The sequence below is a fragment of the Phyllobates terribilis genome, unplaced genomic scaffold, assembly GCF_046119375.1.
Source record: "Phyllobates terribilis strain yellow unplaced genomic scaffold, ASM4611937v1 Scaffold_7__3_contigs__length_470593459, whole genome shotgun sequence".
NCBI classification, from domain to species: domain Eukaryota; kingdom Metazoa; phylum Chordata; class Amphibia; order Anura; family Dendrobatidae; genus Phyllobates; species Phyllobates terribilis.
The window spans coordinates 263941994-263964979 of NW_027362767.1; the positions used below are offsets into that span (position 1 = coordinate 263941994).

Here is a 22986-nt window from a genome sequence, read left to right on the forward strand (position 1 = left end):
GTAGATATATTCTTGTGCATAGGGGGCAGTATTATAGTAGTTATATTCTTGTACATAGGAGGCAGTATTATAGTAGTTATATTACTGTACATAGGGGGCAGTATTATAGTAGTTATATTCTTGTACATAAGGGCAGTATTATAGTAGTCATATTGTATATATGAGCAGTATTATAGTAGTTATATTCTTGTACATAGGGGGTAGTATTATAGTAGATATATTCTTGTGCATAGGGGGCAGTATTATAGTAGTTATATTCTTGTACATAGGAGGCAGTATTATAGCAGTTATATTCTTGTACATAGGGGCAGTGTTATAGTACTTATATTCATATACAAAGGGGGCAGTATTATAGTAGTTATATTCTTGTACATAAGGGGTAGTATTATAGTAGATATATTCTTTTGCATAGGGGGCAGTATTATAGTAGTTATATTCTTGTACATAGGAGGCAGTATTATAGTAGTTATATTCTTGTACATAGGGGGCAGTATTATAGTAGTTATATTCTTGTTCATAGGGGCAGTGTTATAGTACTTATATTCATATACAAAGGGGGCAGTATTATAGTAGTTATATTCTTGTACATAAGGGGTAGTATTATAGTAGATATATTCTTGTGCATAGGGGGCAGTATTATAGTAGTTATATTCTTGTACATAGGAGGCAGTATTATAGTAGTTATATTACTGTACATAGGGGGCAGTATTATAGTAGTTATATTCTTGTACATAAGGGCAGTATTATAGTAGTCATATTGTATATATGAGCAGTATTATAGTAGTTATATTCTTGTACATAGGGGGTAGTATTATAGTAGATATATTCTTGTGCATAGGGGGCAGTATTATAGTAGTTATATTCTTGTACATAGGAGGCAGTATTATAGTAGTTATATTCTTGTACATAGGGGCAGTGTTATAGTACTTATATTCATATACAAAGGGGGCAGTATTATAGTAGTTATATTCTTGTACATAAGGGGTAGTATTATAGTAGATATATTCTTTTGCATAGGGGGCAGTATTATAGTAGTTATATTCTTGTACATAGGAGGCAGTATTATAGTAGTTATATTCTTGTACATAGGGGGCAGTATTATAGTAGTTATATTCTTGTTCATAGGGGGTAGTATTATAACTACTATAATACTGCCCCCTATGCACAAGAATATATCTACTATAATACTACCCCCTATGTACAAGAATATAGTAGTTATATTCTTGTACATAGGGGCAGTGTTATACTACTTATATTCATATACAAAGGGGGCAGTATTATAGTAGTTATATTCTTGTACATAGGGGGCAGTATTATAGTAGTTATATTCTTGTTCATAGGGGGTAGTATTATAACTACTATAATACTGCCCCCTATGCACAAGAATATATCTACTATAATACTACCCCCTATGTACAAGAATATAGTAGTTATATTCTTGTACATAGGGGCAGTGTTATACTACTTATATTCATATACAAAGGGGGCAGTATTATAGTAGTTATATTCTTGTACATAGGGGGCAGTATTATAGTAGTTATATTCTTGTTCATAGGGGCAGTATTATAGTAGTTATATTCTTGTACATATTAGCAGTATTATAGTAGTTATAGTCTTGTACATAGGAGCAGTATTATAGTAATTATATTCTTGTACATAGGGAGCAGTATTATAGTGGTTATATTCTTGTACATAGGAGGCAGTATTACAGTGGTTATATTCTTGTACATAGGGGGCAGTATTATAGTGGTTATATTCTTGTACATAGGAGGCAGTATTATAGTAGTTATATTCTTGTACATAGGGGCAGTATTACAGTGGTTATATTCTTGTACATAATGGGCAGTATTATAGTGGTTATATTCTTGTACATAGGAGGCAGTATTACAGTAGTTATATTCTTGTACATAGGAGGCAGTATTATAGTAGTTATATTCTTGTACATAGGAGGCAGTATTATAGTGGTTATATTCTTGTACATAAGGGCAGTATTATAGTGGTTATATTCTTGTACATAAGGGCAGTATTATAGTAGTTATATTCTTGTACATAAGGGCAGTATTATAGTAGTCATTGTATATATGAGCCGTATTATAGTAGATATATTCTTGTGCATAGGGGGCAGTATTATAGTAGTTATATTCTTGTACATAGGAGCAGTATTATAGTAGTTATATTCTTGTACATAGAGGCAGTATTATAGTAGTTATATTCTTGTACATAGGGGCAGTATTATAGTAGTTATATTCTTGTACATAGGGGCAGTATTATAGTAGTTATATTCTTGTACATAGGAGCAGTATTATAGTAGTTATATTCTTGTACATAGGAGGCGGTATTATAGTAGTTATATTCTTGTACATAGGAGGCGGTATTATAGTAGTTATAGCCTTGTACATAAGAGGCAGTATTATAGTAGTTATATTCTTGTACAAAGGGGGCAGTATTATAGTAGTTATATTCTTGTACATAGGGGATAGTATTATAGTAGTTATATTCTTGTACAAAGGGGCAGTATTATAGTAGCTATATTATTTCTATAACGCCAACATATGCCGCCGCACTTAACAATTAAGAGGGGACATGTACAGACAATAAACAAAGTAACACAGTTACAGGAGCAGTGAGGGCCCTGCTCGCAAACTTACAATCTATAAGTATTTATGTAATATTATAAGTATAATTAAGAGTATTAATGTGTCACTTACTGTTGACTGACACGTTTCGATGCAGATTTTCATAGATGTTTACTCTGATGTTACGTTCACACCACGTGTTATTGGCAGACAGAATAAGAGTGTATATGCCGGAGTCGCTCACATGCAGGTTGTGCAGTAACAATGATGCATTCAGATGAGTGAACTCCGCTCGGGGTCTATACTTTGGGTAGATTGTGAGACTTCCTTTGGTCCATATGGGAGATCCCTGAGGGCTGATGGAGCAATTGACAGCACTGTAATAAATAATGGCTTGGTTCCCAGTTCTCCATCTTATCTTATAATTGGAGATTTTGGCTGGTAGGGTATACGACGTCTCCAGGAACACAGACTGCCCCACGCTGCGATTTACAGTGTCATGAACGATATAAATGTTCCTTCCTGATAAAGAATCTGTAATAGTAAAATACATAGAGTTGTATTATGAGATATTGGATCCATCTCCGTGCCTCCGTACATGTGCAGTACTCGTATAGCATCATCGTCGCTACTCACCAGACAGTAGGAGCAGGACGATGCAGGTGAAAACGTCCATGTTCACAGTGAAAAGATAAGTTTCGTTGTAGAAGTGTGTGGTCACGAGTGGACAGGAAATCAGCCCCTCAGCCTTCGCTCATCAGTCACAGAAAACCTACCGCCTGGTGCAGGAGAGATAACAGGCGCCTCCACCCCATTCTGAATATGAAGCGTGATGTGAAAGAAAGTCATAGAAGAGAAGCCATGATTACGGCATAGGGGAACATGGCAGGTATAGGGGACCGCGGCAGGCAAAGGGGACAGAGTTGGGCAGACCGGACTGGGATAGGCAAAGGGGACAGAGTCGGACAGTCCAGACTGGGGTAGGCAAAGGGGACAGAGTCGGACAGACCGGACTGGGGTAGGCAAAGGGGACAGAGTCGGACAGACCGGACTGGGGTAGGCAAAGGGGACAGAGTCGGACAGACCGGACTGGGGTAGGCAAAGGGGACAGAGTCGGACAGACCGGACTGGGGTAAGCAAAGGGGACAGAGTCGGACAGACCGGACTGGGATAGGCAAAGGGGACAGAGTCAGACAGACCGGACTGGTACAGGCAGATGGGACAGAGTCGGGCAGACCGGACTGGTACAGGCAGATGGGACAGAGTTGGACAGACCTGACTGGGACAGGCAAAGGGGACAGAGTCAGACAGACCGGACTGGTACAGGCAGATGGGACAGAGTCGGGCAGACCGGACTGGTACAGGCAGATGGGACAGAGTTGGACAGACCTGACTGGGACAGGCAGATGGGACCGCCACAGTGAAAAGAACCATTTTCATCTTTGCAATAAATTTTATTTTCCATTGTGCAGTTACACAGCAGCAGAATTTGCTTCCGATAAATGATTATTACATTCAGTTTTCATTATATCAGACCCACTCGCTGTAGATTACAATGTGTCCCAGCGAGTGACACGTGAATCTGCAATCAGTTTGCTGGATAAAGCTCTTTTATCTTTCGGACAGACTGGCTCCACCATTGCTCCCAGCGCTGCGCTGCCCGATGTTGCTGCGTCCTTTCCTCTTCGATGTCGGTCAGGGCCGATTCTGCATCTTGTAGAAATTTCTAAAGTGCAATAATTACAGGTTTACGATTTTGAAATGATTGTAACGTACCGTCAGGTATGATGCGATTATATTATTAGGTTATCAGAATTCCACCACTTTTATATCCCTTTACTTTCACAATATCAACATCATTACCTGGTAAGCAGCGTCCCGGGCCTCCACTGTGGAGATGTGACCTAAGGTGGTCTTGGCGGTGGTCACTGATGCCGTTTCCGGGCTCCCGTTGTTATTGGTAATCTTCGTATTTGCAGAGTCCTTGAGGGAGATCCCTGGCCAAACCCTGCGGGACAGAAAACTCAGAGCTTAGTATTTCCTGACCATCCTATGTGCACATAGTTTTTGAGGAGGACAGAGAGTTTCAGCTTAGGTTTTGCTCTGCAAACTTGGCAAGAGACTCAAGTGTGCACATGCCATGAAATTATATATATCAGCTGTCCATATGATAGGGGATAAATGTATGGGTGCTTGGGTCTGACTGCTGGAGAGGTAGTGAGCATGTGTGACCGCCATTTCTATACCCAGTGAATGGAGCCATGGTTGCATGTGCTCACTACATCTCCAATTACACAAGAACCTCCATCCCCGTGATCAGAGTGGACCGCCATCATCATGTATGCAACAGCAAATGGATTTTTGCTGTGTGTCCCCTGTAGTTCAGCTTTACCTGGAGCCGCGCTCAATCAGAGGCCGGTACTCTGTGTCTTCTAATGGACGGCCGGTTTGTTTGCGTCTGATCAGTGTGGAAAGCTTCTCTTTCGGGATCTCGGTCTCTGCAGATCAGAGTCACATTCATCACTACGGTGTAATATAAGTAATATGATAAATGACGCTGGACACTTACTGGCGGGTAACACGTCATCCACAGTAAGAGCTTCATCCAATTCCAGCAGCATACGCTCAGCGACGGCAGCCAGAGAGGTGACAAAATGCTGAATACTCTCCAAAACGCATTCCTGTGAGAAGTAAATTCAATAAAGGGGTTGTCCGCCTTTGAGGTTAGTAATCATTTCTGCAATCAATTGGGTTTTAATAAAAATGTTGCCCAGTTTATCTTCTAAATTCACTGCACATTGAACTTTGATGTGTTCTGTGGTCATAAATCAGAGGAGACGAGGTAGAAAAAACAAGACAGATAAAGAGTTTGAAACTTTCGGACCCTCAGAACGAGCTCACTGATGGATCCTCAGTCAACTCATTCTGCAGTTAGCAACAAATAGTGCAAAACACAGAGGCTACAGAAGCCAAACGGTGCAAAATGTTTAATGACACCCAAATGCAAAAAATGTTTTTAGCTCAAAATACATTAAGCAAAAAAAAAAAATAAAAATTATTATCCCACAGGTTGTCATCTCATTTAGTGAGCTGATAAAAGGACATATAAAATATGCTATAAAATTCCTAATAGTAAGTTACAGTAGCTCTATGTAGGGGAACGTTAGGATGCATTTTTAGGAGTCAAGAGAGAATTAAAAGGGCATATTTTACCACAAAATACTGCTGTTTTGCAAATGTGTGTTTTTTTTTTAACATGCTACACCTATGAAAAGGTGCCCGCCACCGTAAAATTCATGCCATTTTATGTAGATTTTTTAATGCATTTTGACTACACTGTCAAAAACTATTCTTGAAAATGCACCATTTTTTTTACTAGATATTTTCGTGATAAAAACTATAAAAATTGTCTTGAGTACGTCATGCCACTACGGGCGCTGCTGTCAGGAAACTCATGGCTATATTCACACTTTTACAATTCTCCTACTTTTAAGTGCTTGGCATTGAGCTGGATCCGCTCCTGCTCTTCCCGCTGCCTCCGTTCTTCTTGTTGGCAGATCTGCTGTAAAGTCTGCAAGTTATCAGGATGGCCCAGGCTCGGCCTCAACAGATTCTTCAGGTCTTCCTGGAAGACAGCAGGTTTAGTCATTGCTCGCCCACATACAGGTGCATCTCACTAAATTAGAATATAATCAAAAAGTTAATTTATTTAAGTTCTTCAATACAAAAAGTGAAACTCATATATTATATAGAGTCATTACAAACAAAGTGATCTATTTCAAGTGTTTATTTCTGTTAATGTTGATGGTTATGGCTTACAGGCAATGAAAACACAAAAGTCATTATCTCAGTAAATTAGAATAATTAACAAAAAACACCTGCAAAGGCTTCCTAAGTGTTTAAAAGGGGCCTTTAGTCTGTTTCAGTAGGCTCCACAATCATGGGGAAGACTGCTGACTTGACAGATGTCCAGAAGGCAGTCATTGACACTAAGTAAATGCAAAGTAAATTTTGCATTTCATTTGGAAATCAAGGTCCCAGAGTCTGGAGGAAGAGTGGAGAGGCCACAATCCAAGCTGCTGAAGGTCTAGTGTGAAGTTTCCACAATCAGTGATGGTTTGGGGAGCCATGTCATCTACTGGTATAGGTCCACTGTGTTTTATCAAGACCAAAGTCAGCGCAGCCGTCTACCAGGACATTTTACAGCACTTCATGCTTCCCTCTGCTGACAAGCTTTTTGGAGATGGAAATGTCATTCTCCAGCAGGACTTGGCCCCTGTCCACACTGCCAAAAGTACCAATACCTGGTTTACACACAACAGTATCACTGTGCTTGATTGGCAGCAAACTCGCCTGACCTTAACCCCATAGAGAATCTATTATAGAGAATCTATGGGGTATTGTCAAGAGGAAGATGAGAGACCCCAGACCCAACAATGCAGACGAGCTGAAGGCTGCTATCAAAGCAACCTGGGCTTCCATAACACCTCAGCAGGGCCACAGGCTGATCGCCTCCATGCCACATTGCTGCATTGATTCAGTAATTGATGCAAAAGGAGCCGCGACCAAGTATTGAGGGCATTTACTGAACATACATTTCAGTAGGACAACATTTCTGATTTTAAAAACATTTGTCAAGCTGTTGTTATAAAATATTCTAATTTACTGAGATAATGACTTTTGTGTTTTCATTGGCTGTAAGCCATTATCATCAACATTAACAGAAATAAACACTTGAAATCTGTGTGTAATGACTCTATATAATATATAAGTTTCACTTTTTGTATTGAAGAACTGAAATAAATTAACTTTTTGATGATATTCTAATTTTGTGAGAAGCATCTGTAAGTGTCATTCTACCCAATGCTTCATTTCATCGGGGCATTGTAGAGCTTCGTTCACACGATCAGTTGGGGGTCCCAGCACTCGGACCCCCAGTAATCAGCAAACTATCTATTGGTGTGTGCACAAAATAAATAATCTCCAGCAGCGCAGACTGGTGGAGGCAGAGAGTGAGGATACCTTAGTTTGGTTGCCCTGGTTGATCTCTTTCATGAAGAGCAGACGAGTGTCGTCAGTGGAGTTTTGCATGAAGCTGAAGTTTTCTTCCCTCAGACTCCTAATTACAAGTGGCGGCACATGGCTCATCCACTTCTCCAGGCGCTCCAGCTGCTCCCGGAGCTCTGGAATAACAGGAAGAGTAATTACTATGAGTTACCGAACCCTCGGAAGACAATGTGACTACTAGCAAGAGGAGGCGATTACCAAGCACACAGTTATTGTGATACTCCAGGGCTTGCTTCTCGTAGGATTGAAGCTTGGCGACCAAAGTGTCGGCGCAGTCTTCAAATGTTTCCTGCAGTAAGTCTGGCCAGGCTATAGGGCGGCGCTCCTTCTTCTTATAGAATTCCTGCAGCCACGGAGGGGACAGAATAATGGGGTCACAGAGGCGTCGGCATTAAGGCGTTCCCATGATGAGCTTTTGGTGAGTTTTTGATGTTGCAGATCTTCTCCACCATTTCTGCACCCATTAAGTAAAATAGGTTACTTGCATTTTTTTGAAAATACGCAGCATAAAAAACTCAGCAAATAATCATTGTGGGAACGTAGCCTTTAACTCTTCCATTTGAGACTCGTACATTTTTTTTTTTAACCTTCGATGCAGCTATGTGACAGTTGTATTTTCTTGTGGAAGAAGAGGACTTTTTTGGGGGGTATATACAACTTTTTATTTTTTTTTTATTGGACTTTATTGTGTGTGGGGGGTGCAGTGTCTGTAAAAAATGACAGTTCTGGAGGAAACAATTTATCTTTGCTTTAGAGAGTATTCTGCTGGGCTTTTATCTGGAATGCTTTCCGTTTAAGTCTTCCACTGGTTTATTAAGAAAAAAATTGTGCTGCATAAACCAATTAAAAAATGAAGTAAACAAACATGGCCCTTCTGGCATAATGGAATACAAAATATCATACAGTACAGTCTGTAAAAAAAAAGCTAAACTACAGTTTGCCAAAATGTACGTAAGTAAGCCAAAATCCTTCTGGGAAAGCATCTTGTTGACAGATGAGAACAATATAGAACTTTTTGGTAAAGGACATCATTGTACTCTTTACCAAAAACAGAATGAAGCCTACAAAAAATTATAACACCGTACCTACAGTCAAATATGGTGGAGGTTCAAAGATGTTTTTTTGGTGTTGTTTTGCTGCCTCTTGCACTGGATGCATTGACTGATGCAAGGCATCATAAAATCTGAAGATTACCAAAGGATTTTGGGTCGCAATGTGGCGACCAGTGTCAGAAAGCTGGGTTTGCGTCCTAGGTCATGGGTCTTCCAGCAGGACAATGACCCCAAACATACTTCAAAAAATGGATGGAAACAAAGTGCTAGAGAGTTCTGAAATGGCAGCAATGAGTCCGGATCTAAATCCCATTGATCACCTGTGGAGAGATCTTACAATTGCTTTTGGGAGAAGGTGCCTTCATATATGAGAGACCTGGAGCAGTTTGCAAAAGAAGAGTCCAAAATTCCAGTTGAGAAGTGTAAGAAGCTTGTTGATGGTTATAGGAAGTGATTTATTGCAGTTATTTATTCCAAAAGGTGTGCAACCAAATATTAAGTTGAGGGTGCCAACATTTTTGTCAGGCCCATTTTAGGGGTTTTGTGTGAAATTATGTCCAATTTGCCTTTTTTTCTGTTTTTTTTTTTGTGTTTTTCCAATACACACAAAGGAAATAAACATATGTATAATAAAACATGTGTAATTGCAATAGTTTTCAGGAAAAAATTACTTCATTTTCTGGAACAATTTCAAGGGTACCATCACTTTTGCCATGAGTGTATATATGGGCTCACACTAAATCGCTTCCCTTTTATATATTTCATTATTATTTATCTATTTAATATACATTTATTTTTTTAAAAACCTTAATTTTTTACTTTTCTTTTTTTAGTACTCCATGGGAACTTGAACCTGGGATTGTTTGATTGCTTGTACTTCAGTATAATAGAAGAATTGACACATTTCCTATGAAGCCCAGAATGTGGTTAGGCTTCATGGAAGTGCCAAGGCAACCGATAGACTCTCCATGGACATATCGTAGGCGAGATGATGGGAGCTGGAACAGAAGGATCGCACAACTGTGCAACTTGATGATTAAACAACAGCAATCGGAGCTCGTTCTGATCACTGGTGTAGGAGGCAGGTGCTGGCTGTATGCCACAGTCACCAACTACCCTGTATGGATCCGGCTCAGGTCCACAAAGTCATCCAATGTATAATATTCATGTTCGTCACATGTCGGGAAGGGATTAAACTAAATTCTCCCATTAGACATTTACAACTTATCAGTAGGATATGTCAGAAATGTTAGATCAGGGCGGTTCTTGGGCTTTCATTGAAGAGAAGAAAGACGCCAAGTGCCCCAAGGCAGCCGCACTCGCTGGATGTTACCTCTGCCAAATACAGCAGGTGATCATTGCTCTCCCAGAGGATAGAAGTCAGGACACCCATAAAATTTCTAAATAAAAAAGACAGAAATAATCAGTACAGAATTCCAAACTATATTATTGCCCTTAAACCCAGAAATAAAAAGATTGGAGGCCCTATTAGTAGCAAAGACTGTTTGAAGACCACCTTGGATCAGCGCTGTGGAATATGTTGGTGTTACATAGGAACCTACAGAGCTGCTTCTTTCAAGAAAAAGCAAAGACACAAATCATGGCAGAACCAACTGGTGACGGGAGGCCTTTATCTTACTCGGATTCCTCTTTATTTTCTCCAAAAACCTGGTATTTCTTGTCAAACCTCGTCGGCTTCACCAGCTTACGAAGACTACGGGAGGCAGGAAAAAAATAAAGAAGTAAAGAAACAAAACGTGGACGGATCTTACTCTTACTATAAGGTATATATACATATATATACATGGCCCCTATGTATGTATACCATGCAGTCAGGTCTTACTCAACCCCATCACTATAGGATCAGACAACAAGGTCTGCATAGGAGCTGTATACATGAAATGCTTGTATTTTATTGACCTTAGTTAAAATTGTTTAATTTTTATTTTAAAGTGAATTGCAGCAATAAAAAAATATAAAAAAAAACCAAGCCTTTGCGCAGCCTGTAAAGTCCACTGATCGTATAACGCTGGTATACAGGGTGGGCCATTTATATGGATACACCTAAATTAAATGGGAATGATTGGTGATATCAACGTCCTGTTTGTGGTACATTAGTATATGGGAGGGGGAAAACGTTTCCAGATGGGTGGTGACAATGGCGGCCATTTTGAAGTTGGCCATTTTGAATCCAACTTTATTTTTTTTCAATGGGAAGAGGGTCATGTGACACATCAAACTTATTGAGAATTTCATAAGAAAAACAATGGTGTGCTTGGTTTTAACGTAACTTTATTCTTTCATGAGTTTTTTACCAGTTTATGACCACTTATAAAATGTGTTCTAAGTGCTGCCCATTGTGTTGGATTGTCAATGCAACCCTCGTCTCCCACTCTTGACACACTGATAGCAACACCGCAGAAGAAATGCCAGCACAGGCTTCCAGTATCCGTTGTTTCAGATGCTGCACATCTCGTATCTTCACAGCATAGACAATTGCCTTCAATTGACCCCAAAGATAAAAGTCTAAGGGGGTCAGATCAGGAGACCTTGGTGGCCATTCAACTGGCCCACGACGACCAATCCACTTTCCAGGAAACTGTTCATGTAGGAATGCTCGGACCTGACACCCATAATGTGGTGGTGCACCATCTTGTTGGAAACTCAGGGAACGTGCCATCTTCAGTGCATAAAGTGGGCAACACATCATCATGTAGCAATTTCAGATATCCAGTGGCATTGAGGTTTCCATTGATGAAGAATGGCCCCACTATCTTTGTACCCCATATACCACACCATACCATCAAGATACGAGATGTGCAGCATCTGAAACAACGGATACTGGAAGCCTGTGCTGGCATTTCTTCTGCGGTGTTGCTATCAGTGTGTCAAGAGTGGGAGAAGAGGGTTGCATTGACAATCCAACACAATGGGCAGCACTTTGAACACATTTTATAAGTGGTCATAAACTTCTAAAATACTCATGAAAGAATAAAGTTATGTTAAAACCAAGAACACCATTGTTTTTCTTATGAAATTCTCAATACGTTTGATGTGTCACATGACCCTCTTCCCATTGAAAAAAATAAAGTTGTATCCAAAATGACGACTTCAAAATGGCCACCATGGTCACCACCCATCTGGAAAAGTTTTCCCCCTCCCATATACTAATGTGCCACAAACAGGAAGTTGATATCACCAACCATTCCCATTTCATTTAGGTGTATCCATATAAATGGCCCACCCTGTAGATGACTTTAGGTAACAATACCTGGGAGATGAGAACTTGACCTGGACACTTTCACCATCAGCAGAGCCGGTTTTGTTTTTATTTCCACTGCTGGGCCGTAATGGAGGGTGCGGGGCTACGGGCGGATGCAGATGTGACCCTGGGAAAACAAAACATTGATATTGAGAAATGTCACATTATTTAGAGATCAACGTTGTATAGAAAACAGCAAGTACTGTGAGTGTGGCAACGTGCGGTTTTCTCCTGCAATATTACCGCCATATGGGAATAGACCCTACAGACAGACTTATAGGTATAATGGCCGACCTGCCGCAGTAGACTGCCATGGGTTCCCGTTGTCCTGCTCTTGTTCTGCCTCTCCATACATTCTTTGTGTCCTTTCGTATAAAAAGGAAACAGTTAAAGAAATAGTCCCATAAACAACATTTATCATTTTCTCACATGAAATTGTATGATGGCTGGGGGTCCGAACACTGGGACCTCCACTGATCACAAAAAGGTGGTCCTAAAGTCCCCTGGGTGAATGGAGCAGGAGTGAGCATGTGCGACCACTAGACTTCATCGTCCCAAGCTTGGTGGTTGCACATGTTCCCGCCTACTGTAATCACTCAAGAGAGTCTGGCACCGCCGTTCCAAAAATCGTAGGGGGTCTCAGCAGCCAGACCACAAGTGAACATATATTTATCATCTATTCTGTAGATAGGGGGTACAAATACAACCCCTTAAAAGGTGTCTATAGTTTTGATGGGGGTGGTCTAATTGACGAGACACCCACCAATAGCTACAAAGAAGAGGCAGATCTGCTCTGTGGCAATGAACGGGATGAATTTGGTGAGATAAGAGGGTTACGTCACCCCATTATATTCAGTGTCATTGCTTTTCTTACAGACTCACTTCATGATGCTCCTTATGACTCCCACTGCCGCATCGTCCAGAGCCAGTTTTCCAATCCTGCTTGGATTTAGCAGGCTGTCAGGTGTCCCAAATGTGATCCTTCCTTCTTGTCTTGATGCGACGTCGGCGCGAGAAGCTGTGGCGATAGGACCTTGTAAGGGAGATTCTTGGAGAACGGGGTTGGGGTCCTGGAGGTTGGTAGATGGCAAGAGGAGGGAGTGCGGTTATACAATATCTGACTATGGCACCTGACTGATAATTCAGATCACTCACCAGGAGACATGACAGATAGCGGCTCCTCTCGATTACTTCTTCCATTACAGTCTTCATGAAGGCATAGAGATTGTCGCTGCTTACCACCTGGAAGCAGAAGAAAAGGCGTCACCACCTAATGCAGGTCACCGGTGTATTCTCCCTGCATAGTGAGCACACACACCGGTGAGGCATCTCTACATCACCTATACGTGTATACGACTATAATACAGAGGAATATCCACATATATGATGACCCCTTGAGCCGAAGAAAAACAGATACGAATGCCGTCACCAAGTTCCAGCTCGTCTGAAAATTGGCTATTTTAATGGACACTGTTCAACCCCTATCCATAGAGGGTGTGGATAACTTAGTTATCACTGGGGCTGGCAGCAGTCCAGGGAATGGGGCTCTGCAGTGTCCCATCTGAATTGAGCAGAGGGGGGCACGCTCGACCTCTGTCCCATTCATTGTCTATGGGACTGCAGGATACAACCGCTCTTCAATTTCCATCAGTCTTACAGACAATAAATGGAAATGAGCATGTATGACCTTCCCTCACGATCACTGGGGGTCCCAAGGATTAGACCGTAAAATCCATTTCTTTGCTTTTTCATTGGGGGAAAACGAGGTCATCAGAGTCCCACAATGACGAGAAAGAAACACAAATAGAGAAATCCCTACATAACAACCTCAGAACGCTGAACCAAAGACAACTCACTTCTTTGTCGATGTTTGGATGCGTGCAGGCGTCGGTCTTCGTCCGGAGCTGTTCGAGCTGAGAGTTGATCTGCTGAGACTGCGAATTACTGTCTGCAACCTACAAACATAGAGAACGAGTTTGTGAAGCAGAGCTCCCAATGGAAAGAAGACCGATCGATACTGGAAATGTTACATTGCAATCAGGAAACAAAAAAAGGTGAAAAAGAGAAATTCTTCTTCCCATTCAGATTTCTTCTTTTGCTCATAGGGGGCAGAGTTAAAGGTGTTAGTTTTAAACAAGGCTGTGGAGTCGGAGCCCATTTTGGTGGAGTCGGTATCAAATAGACCGACTCCAACACCTAAAATATATAATAAATTGGGTACAGTAGTTCAATGCAGGATGTGCTGTAAATGTTTCCATAAGAATTTGGGAAAGTTATGAAATGTCCTATAAATGTCTGTCTTATTCCTGATCTAAGGGTCTAGACTTTTAGCTGAGATTAATCTGTTCTCTAGCCTTAAAATAATTAGATCAGATTTGAGGTCATCTATGAAGGAGGATCTGATTGAGGCGATACTATTTCTCAACAAATTCATAGACGGCACAAATGTTATTCTGTATGTTTTTGTTGAAAACATTTTTTTCCCCCCACTTACTGCATAGTGTATTGCAGATTTACAATTTATTAAAGTTTTTTTATGTTCTAAAGTTGTATTCCAATAAATATATTTTATGTTCTATCTTAATAGCTTGATTATTGTATCATAATAATGATTAAAAGCCTGAGGTTACCATTTTACTACAGTAAATTTATCACTTAAACATGAGCCATGTATGAGGGAGTCTGAGTCAGGAAAATTGAGGAGCTGGAACATCAAATATGCCACCGCCAATCGGTTTTGCATTGGTGGTCATTTAAAGGCCACCACTTTGACATGAAAGTTTTTTCTGCAGATGTCAGTGATCACTTACCAGAGCTTTAATCTTCACCTGCAGATTTGTCAGGAGTTTCTGAATATTCTCAAGGAAAATCATGTCTGTAGTTATACCGAGGAATTTGTCTTCAGACTTTTTCACGATTTCTGTGGCCTGAGAGTAAAGAAACAATAAATGGACATTAAAGGGGTAGTCCAGGACTCAGATCTCCTTGGGACGGGTTATTAATATCAGATCAATGGGTGTCTGAAACCCAGCACCTCCACGATCAGCTGTTACCAGCACCGATGCTTCCTTCTGGTTAGAATAAAGAACTCAATGCAGTGTATTGTCATCAGACTCCACGTATGTAGATAAATTTGTAGATATCCCTCATGTGATACAGAAATATGCTACAACTCTGAATGTACCTGCTCCAAGCACTGAGATTCCAGTCCCTCCAGATCCACCATAATGGAGCCTTCAAATGTCGCTATGGTGGCCGATGCCTTATGAAGCCTTTTCCGCAGCATCTCAACTTCGTCAGGAGAAAAGTTTCCTCCTTCTGAAAACAACCTAATGCGAGATTGTCATTACTCCCCTCAAGAACAGACCGGTCCCGTCATTATGGTGTCATTTTACATCTGTCACAACCTTGTCTTGCCGAATATTTACCGAAAAGACTTGATAAAATCTGAGTTGGTGTCACACAACTTCCCCAGCATCTCCTCCACATGTTGCCGGTAGTTCCTCATGGCCGTCTGCACCCCGCTAACATGACTGTCCAAGATGGAGGGGAGGGAGTTGCTCAGAGCGACTAGTCTGAAATAAGAAAAAAAAAAAAAAGATAAAAAAAAAGAAAAATGATAAAAACTAAGACAAAGGAAAAATCAGGTTTGTTTCTGTACTGTCCAACATTAAGCATCACATGCTGGTAGTTGGTGAATCATACAGGATGAGGTGTATTTGTGTACATGAACACACATCCAGGCTGGTGAAGCCATCCATGCACCTTAGACTAATGTTGGCCAAACTTGCAGATTTTAACTAATTTGTATAGCGACCTCCAAACTTCCCTTTTGACAAGTTATGTCGGAGGTGAGCAGAATTGGGTTTGCAGAATTTCAATGTCCGATCCTTTCGTGTTCAGATGGGAGGTGATAGGCAAAAGGATCCTCCCTTCTCCCCATTCAGAAGAAATGCACGCACAACTGATGTGAGCATGCATGAGTATCATGGGGCTTGGGGGAAATAACTGTTCATCTGACAGCTATCTTATATGTATAGCCAGCTTAAAGGGTTAATCCCAGCATTGAGAGTTATCACCTACCCACGTAATTAGAGATAAATTTCGATTGCTGGGGTCCTACCCCCACCAATGTCGAGACCAGGGCTCTGAAATGGCCCATTGGAACAAAGTGGTGGCTTTGTATGCAAATCCAAGCAACATTGATTGTCAAAGGGATTGTCGGATATAGCTGTGAAGGTAGTCGCCATATCCGGCAGTTCCATAGAGGATGAATGGAGGTTTTGCAGGCACGCTCCGTTCTGGTGGGGTGTTTCAATTGTTCGGACCACCAGCGATCAGTGAGTTATCACCTATTCTGTGCATGTCTATCTATGGAAACACGGACTACACTTTCAGAAATGTGGTTGAAAGAAGGATGTGGTCGTGATGGGGTTGGCACGTCTGCTTGCATTTATCACACTGACTTATGTCATGTCACTCTCTGCAAGGAGAGAAGTCACCCCCTTTCATCCACAGAGCAAAATATGATGTGAATTGGATTCCCTATGATCCTTTGCACGATTTACTCACTTATCAGATTTCCTGGCCTTCAGAAAGGTATTGTGCATGCCGCTGATTTTGCTGCGGAAGCTTTGGGTCTCCTTTTTCATCTGCTCAATGAGCACAATGCTTTCTTCTCTTAGGTTGCTCAGAGCCTGCTTTACCCCCTCGCAGTGACGGTCCACTCGCTCCACGTGGAGGCGCAACTCAGCTAGAACACAAAGAGCATGGACATTAGAGAAAGTGTCACGGGTGTGTCAGAAGTGACAGACAGTTGTTCTGCAGTTGGTTGCAGGAGATATCTACGTTTGGCATTACAGACATCTTCTTAGAGGCTGGGTATCTCTAGGACCTAGCGGCTACCTCCCTCTGGCTAATTAACTCCCTGGTCTGGGTGTATAAATACCTGGTGTGTACAGACAGAGGTGCTGGCAATATTCATTACTCCTTGTGAGACTTCAGCAAGAGCAGTACTTCCTCCTCTCTGGTGTTTGAGGATGTGTGCACATTTGTCTGGAGTCATCTAAAAGCTAAGCGATTTCCCCTGTTTGTCTTCCCTTTTTGTCTTCAGAGTTCAGTGGAGATCGACTAGTGCTTATCTCCTCCCTTCCCTAGCCTGAGTCTAACGCCAGGGAAAGTCAGGGCGAGGAATCCGTGCAGTGATTGGTTAAGAGCCAATATAGGGTCGATAGTTCAGATAGGGCGACATTAGACCAGACTAGGAGGTCTCCACTCCCCCCTTTCCCTATTGTCTGGGCTCCCTTTCCCTCTTCCTTCTGTGTTGCACTAAGTCTTTCCCACACCTTGCTTGACAGAAAGGAGGAGATCTCCGTATATTATCTACAGGGTCAATGTGTTCTGACTATAATCACTCACATTGGTCCCCAGGGGGCATCACAAGCACATTTCCTTTATCAGCCTGGTAACCAGTCAGTGCATTTTTGTGTGTGAGCAATGAAGGCAGAGAACCCAGAGATAACCGGGCCGTTATGGGCAGAACGTGCAAACTCTGTCTCTGCCTACTAAACATGGCGGCACAACACTAAACTATTTTGAAGTTGGGGCAGTAGCACCATAGACTGACTAACACGTGAGTAGTTGTAGCATACTTGTATACGAATTTAGGTGTGGGAAGGTTTTTATGCAATTGTACAATGCACTGTGCACTTTAACACCTATTTATGGTCCAGACATAGGACGTATATATTAATTTTTGAGCGGATACTTTATTATACCCCTCTTGATTGTCTGTACCGTTATTTATAAGCTTCCTTCTCATGTGGATATCTATCTGTGGTGCCTTTTATGGCCCACCACTAATATATTTGTTGCCACTGGAATTTTGTATGTTTTTAATGATTTGCATCAATAAAATTTATGGTATTTTCAGATATTGTTCGTTATACGTTTTTTCTTCTTTTTGATTTGCCTTTTGATCGACGTTGAACAGTGTAATTTTGTCCTGATTTATTCAATTACACATGTATAGGATCCTGGTGGTCAATTCCTTTGTCTGACTATTTTGAAGTTGCAGATTGTTGCACTGCCACCAAGTGGCCCTTTTTTTTTTTTTTTTACTAAAGCTTCTCATCTTTTACAAAATTGGAAACTATAGAAACTATAGTCACTCTCCAGTCAATACTTCTAAGTTATTTTCTTCAGTGTTTGCTGCTTATTAGCTTAGCTCCATCAGTGCTGCGATCTATAACTACATCTCATCTGCGGCGTCTACAGGAGGCTTTAGGTAGTCTGAGACACACCTCCTGCCTCATCATTGGCTGAGGCTGCTACTCTCTCCCTCCTCCCTGCAGATATGCCTCATCTGATTGGTTGCTGAGTAGGAACACAAGTTTATCATCAGCTCAGCAGGAAGTCGGTCCATGGAGATTTTCAATACGACAATCGCAGAAGGACTACAAAATACAAGCTGTGTACACAAAAATTTTGCTTAATTTGTTTTTTTGATATATTTACTACTTGATGCAAAGGCGGACATGACCGATTACCCTGCAGAGCCTCTTTGAATGAAACTCGGTATCATGGGTGGCCTGGTGTGTAGGATTTAGGACCGGTGAGCTGGGCCGTACCTGCTCGGACATTGTGGACGTCCATCTTTACGCGTTGACTGCGAGGCTGATGCAGGTGACAGCGCAGGTCCAGCTCGGATTTGAGCTCTTCCTTCTTGGCAAGGACGATGCTATGTGAACTGGACACCGTCTCATCATACCAGCCCTCCAGATGATCGAAGAAGCCCAGACAGAGTCTGAAAGTCAGATTTTCATTAACCCCTTCCCTTGACATACAAATATATCAAAAGTTATGTCCCTGCCTTTCATGTGGGCTTGCACACCAAGCTCGCAATAAAATGCTCGTACTCCAAAATGGTATCAGTAAAAACGTCCACTCAGGGCGCAAAAAAATGATAATTACTTACAAGTAATTTGATTTTCTTGAAACCCATGACAGCATCACTGGACAGGAAAACAATAGCAAAAAAAATAAAAAGGCAACTCCCACTTCCTCCTTCAATGTCGTTTCTAAGAAGTCAAGTAGGAGTCACCCAAATTATCATCATTATTATTGTTATTATTTATATTGAAGAACTGAAATAAATTAACTTTTTGATGATATTCTAATTTTCCAGTTCTTCAATACAAAAAGTGAAACTCGTTATATAGAGTCATTACAAACAGAGTGATCTATTTCATGTGTTTATTTCTGTTAATGTTGATGATTATGGCTTACAGCCAATGAAAACACAAAAGTCATTATCTCAGTAAATTAGAATACCGTATTTTTCGGACTATAAGATGCACCTAGGTTTTAGAGGAGGAAAATAATAAAAAAAAAATGTAAGCAAAAAATGTGTTCATGATGCAGTTTTAAGTGGGAGGGGGTCTTCTGCTGACACTGGTATAGGGGTAATATCCCCCAATTCTGACAATATCCCCTATCCTGGTATATATGCCTCCCCCCCATCCTTTTATACGTGGTCTCCATCCCCATCCTGGTATGCATGACACCCCTCATCCCTATCCTGGTATGCATGGCACCCCTCATCTCTATCCTGGTATGCATGGCACCCCTAATCCCTATCCTGGTATGCATGGCACCCCTAATCCCTATCCTGGTATGCATGGCACCCCTAATCCCTATCCGGGTATGCATGGCACAGCAATCCCCATCCTGGTATGCATGGCACAGCAATCCCCATCCTGGTATGCATGGCACCCCATCCCTATCCTGATATGCATGGCACCCCTAATCCCTGTCCTGGTATGCATGGCCCCCTCATCCCTGTCCTGGTATGCATGGCACCCCTCATCCCGGTCCTGGTATGCATGGCACCCCTAATCCCTATCCTGGTATGCATAGCACCCCTAATCCAAATCCTGGTATGCATGGCACCCCTCATCCTTATCCTGGTATGTATGGCCCCCTGACCTTTATCCTGTTATGTATGCCCCCCTCAGAGTTATCCTGGTATGTATGGCCCCCTCGTCTTTATCTTGTTATGTATGGCCCCCTCATCTTTATCCTGTTATGTATGGCCCCCTCAGCGTTACCCTGGTATGTATGGCCCCCTCATCCTTACCCTGGTATGTATGGCCCCCTCCTTATCCTAGTATGCATGGTTCCCCTAATCCCCATCACGTTGCACATAAAAAAAATAAACACTGCTACTCACCTTTCTTCTCTCTCCTCCAGCGCTGTGTCTTGTCTGCCCACACTGATCTCTCCATGTGAGTCGCGCATGGCGTCACTGCTATGCGCGGCTCACATGGTGAGATCAGCTGCTGGAAGTCACTGCTCCCCACGCCAGGACTGTTTGTGCGGGGAGCAGTGACTTCACTCTCCTTCATAGCCGGCACACAGTGTAGCCGCGCTGCGGCTCCCACCGGGCTGTCGGGTGTGCCCGCTTATTAAAGGGCATGAATATTCACCCCCTCCCCACGCCCATGGGCATGGAGAGAGGTTGAACATTCATGCCCTTTAACAGCGGGCACACGCAATTCCGGCAGGAGCCGCAGCGCAGCTACACTGTGTGCCGCTATTAAGGAGCATGAATATTCAGTGCTCCCCACGCCCCGTTGGGCGTGGGGAGCAGTGAATATTGATTTTCTTTAGCAGTGGGGACAGTGTAGGCTGCAGCGGGCAGCTGCTGCCTCCTGTGCCCCGCTCCTCCACCGCTATCGCTCCCCCCACACCCCACATATATATACACCCCCCCAACATTCGGACTATAAGACGCACCCCCCATTTTCCTCCAAAATTTTGGAGGAAAAAAGTGCATCTTATAGTCCGAAAAATACGGTCCTTTATAACAACTGCTTGAAAAATGTTTTTAAAATCTAAAATGTTGGCCTACTGAAATGTATGTTCAGTAAATGCCCTCAATACTTGGTCGGGTTCCTTTTGCATCAATTACTGCATCAATGCGGTGTGCCATGGAGGCGATCAGCCTGTGGCACTGCTGAGGTCTTGATAAAACACAGTGGACCTACACCAGCAGATGACATGGCTCCCCAAACCATCACTGATTGTGGAGACTTCACACTAGACCTCCAGCAGCTTGGATTGTGGCCTCTCCACTCTTCCTCCAGACTCTGGGACCTTGATTTCCAAATGAAATGCAAAATTTACTTTCATCTGAAAACAACACCTTGGACCACTGAGCAACAGTCCAGGTCTTTTTCTCCTTGGCCCAGGTAAGGTGGCTTATCCTCCTTGTGGAGTGTGTCAATGACCGCCTTTGGACATCTGTCAAGTCAGCAGTCTTCCCCATGATTGTGGAGCCTACTGAAACAGACTAAGGGACCTTTTTAAATGCATAGGAAGCCTTTGCAGATATGTTTTTTGTTAAGTATTCTAATTTGCTGAGATAATGACTTTTGTGTTTTCATTGGCTGTAAGCCATAACCATCAACATTAACAGAAATAAACACATGAAATAGATCACTGTTTGTAATGACTCTATATATGAGTTTCACTTTTTGTATTGAAGATCTGAGATACATTAACTTTTTGATGATATTCTAATTTTGTGAGAAGCACCTGTAGAAAGTGTCTTTCATATATTTGTATTGGTAAATAAATATCAAGTGATAAGGAAGGCAAAAGGGGTATATAAAAATGTAACCCAAAGTTTGTTGCACAATCCAGATAAAAAGAAGCCCAAAATAGATGATTATGAAGTCATACAAATGAATAAATGTTACTAACCATAGGGGCACGCCACAGCCCCCCTCACACCACTCCAATGAACGTTTTGCTGCCGCTTCGTCAGGGAGTGAGGTGGAGGAGGGATTGCAGATTTATATAGTGTTGTCACAGTTGCAGACAATTAGTAACAAAGAGGAAAGTCATCATACCGGGCGCCGTCATTAGCATATGTGCGTGACAACACCCCCAGGCCGGCAGTGAGGGGCACGTCATTGAAGTGCGATGAGGTCGGAGTTCATGATGCGGGACCTCAACAGGCAACCCGGAGGCGAGCCAGGCGCATGCGCAATGTGGCAACCAACGAAACCCGCAGCCATATTTCAAAAGGGAAAAGATCAAATCACGAACATTGAGAAAAATATGGGGATACGGTGTATACTGGATCCCACAGAAGTATTTGAAAAGGCAAAGAATAAATTCACAGGCACTGAGATGGATAAATGGAAAGAAAAATAACTCATTTGTGTGCTTACCACCAACCGCTATAAACTAGATATAATGAAAAAGGACATACAGTCCTGCTCATCGTTATTGGCACCCATGAAGTGTAAGTACATAATGTGGAATATCTCCTGAAAAAAATGATACAAGTGAAATGGTTTTTTGAACAGAGCCCTCGTGTTAAATATAAAAGAGCAGATAATAAACAATTATTTAAAACCAAAAACAATGGGAGGGAAAAATAGAAAAACCTAAAGCTTGCTGTGTCACTGGTATTGACACCCTTTACATTAATTTAGTATGGAAACACATTTTGACTCGCTTGTGGTAAATCACAAAAGAGATTATCCTGTGATTGTCGGTGCCCATGTGACATGAATTAGCCAATGAATGATGACTTCAGTGTTTTAAAAAGCCACATGGTAGGCCCTGCTCCTTTCTCACAATGGTGAAGACAAAGGATCTGTCTGAGGACATCAGAACTGCTATTATTAGCAAACACAAGACTTCCAAAGGGTATAAGGCCATATCCAAAGACCTTGGTATCCCAGTTTCAACAGTTTGCAATGTTATTAAGAAGTTTTCCAAGCATGGAACTATTAAGAACCTCGCTGGATGTGGGGGAAAGAGGAAAATTGACAAGAGAGGTCTTCGAAGGTTGGTGCGAATGGTGGAAAAAACACCAGGTCAATCATCCAAAGACCTGAAGGCCAACATGGAACAGTCTGGGGTCACGGTTTCAACAAGTACCATACGCTGCACATTAAACCAAGCAGAGCTTTATGGGCGAAAGCCAAGGCAGAAACCATTGCTGAAGAAAAGA

At 41.9% G+C, this 22986-nt stretch overlaps 1 protein-coding gene across 1 annotated transcript in view; it reads right to left on the reverse strand.

Annotated features, from left to right (window-relative positions):
- Positions 1-4017: 4017 nt before the first annotated feature.
- Positions 4018-22986, reverse strand: part of CCDC180 (coiled-coil domain containing 180) — a 44150-nt gene continuing 25181 nt past the window's right edge. The window contains exons 19-37 of the mRNA XM_073640601.1: positions 18587-18762; positions 16530-16710; positions 15386-15532; positions 15142-15286; positions 14768-14884; positions 13814-13912; positions 13113-13199; positions 12840-13027; positions 12252-12322; positions 11967-12084; positions 10335-10409; positions 10029-10095; positions 7842-7986; positions 7599-7759; positions 6064-6201; positions 5146-5257; positions 4969-5074; positions 4440-4584; positions 4018-4302 (exon numbers count right to left, since the gene is read on the reverse strand). Of these exons, the coding sequence (XP_073496702.1) occupies positions 4165-4302; positions 4440-4584; positions 4969-5074; positions 5146-5257; positions 6064-6201; positions 7599-7759; positions 7842-7986; positions 10029-10095; positions 10335-10409; positions 11967-12084; positions 12252-12322; positions 12840-13027; positions 13113-13199; positions 13814-13912; positions 14768-14884; positions 15142-15286; positions 15386-15532; positions 16530-16710; positions 18587-18762 (2416 nt within the window). The 3' untranslated portion in view covers positions 4018-4164. The remainder of the gene's footprint in view (positions 4303-4439; positions 4585-4968; positions 5075-5145; positions 5258-6063; positions 6202-7598; positions 7760-7841; positions 7987-10028; positions 10096-10334; positions 10410-11966; positions 12085-12251; positions 12323-12839; positions 13028-13112; positions 13200-13813; positions 13913-14767; positions 14885-15141; positions 15287-15385; positions 15533-16529; positions 16711-18586; positions 18763-22986) is intronic.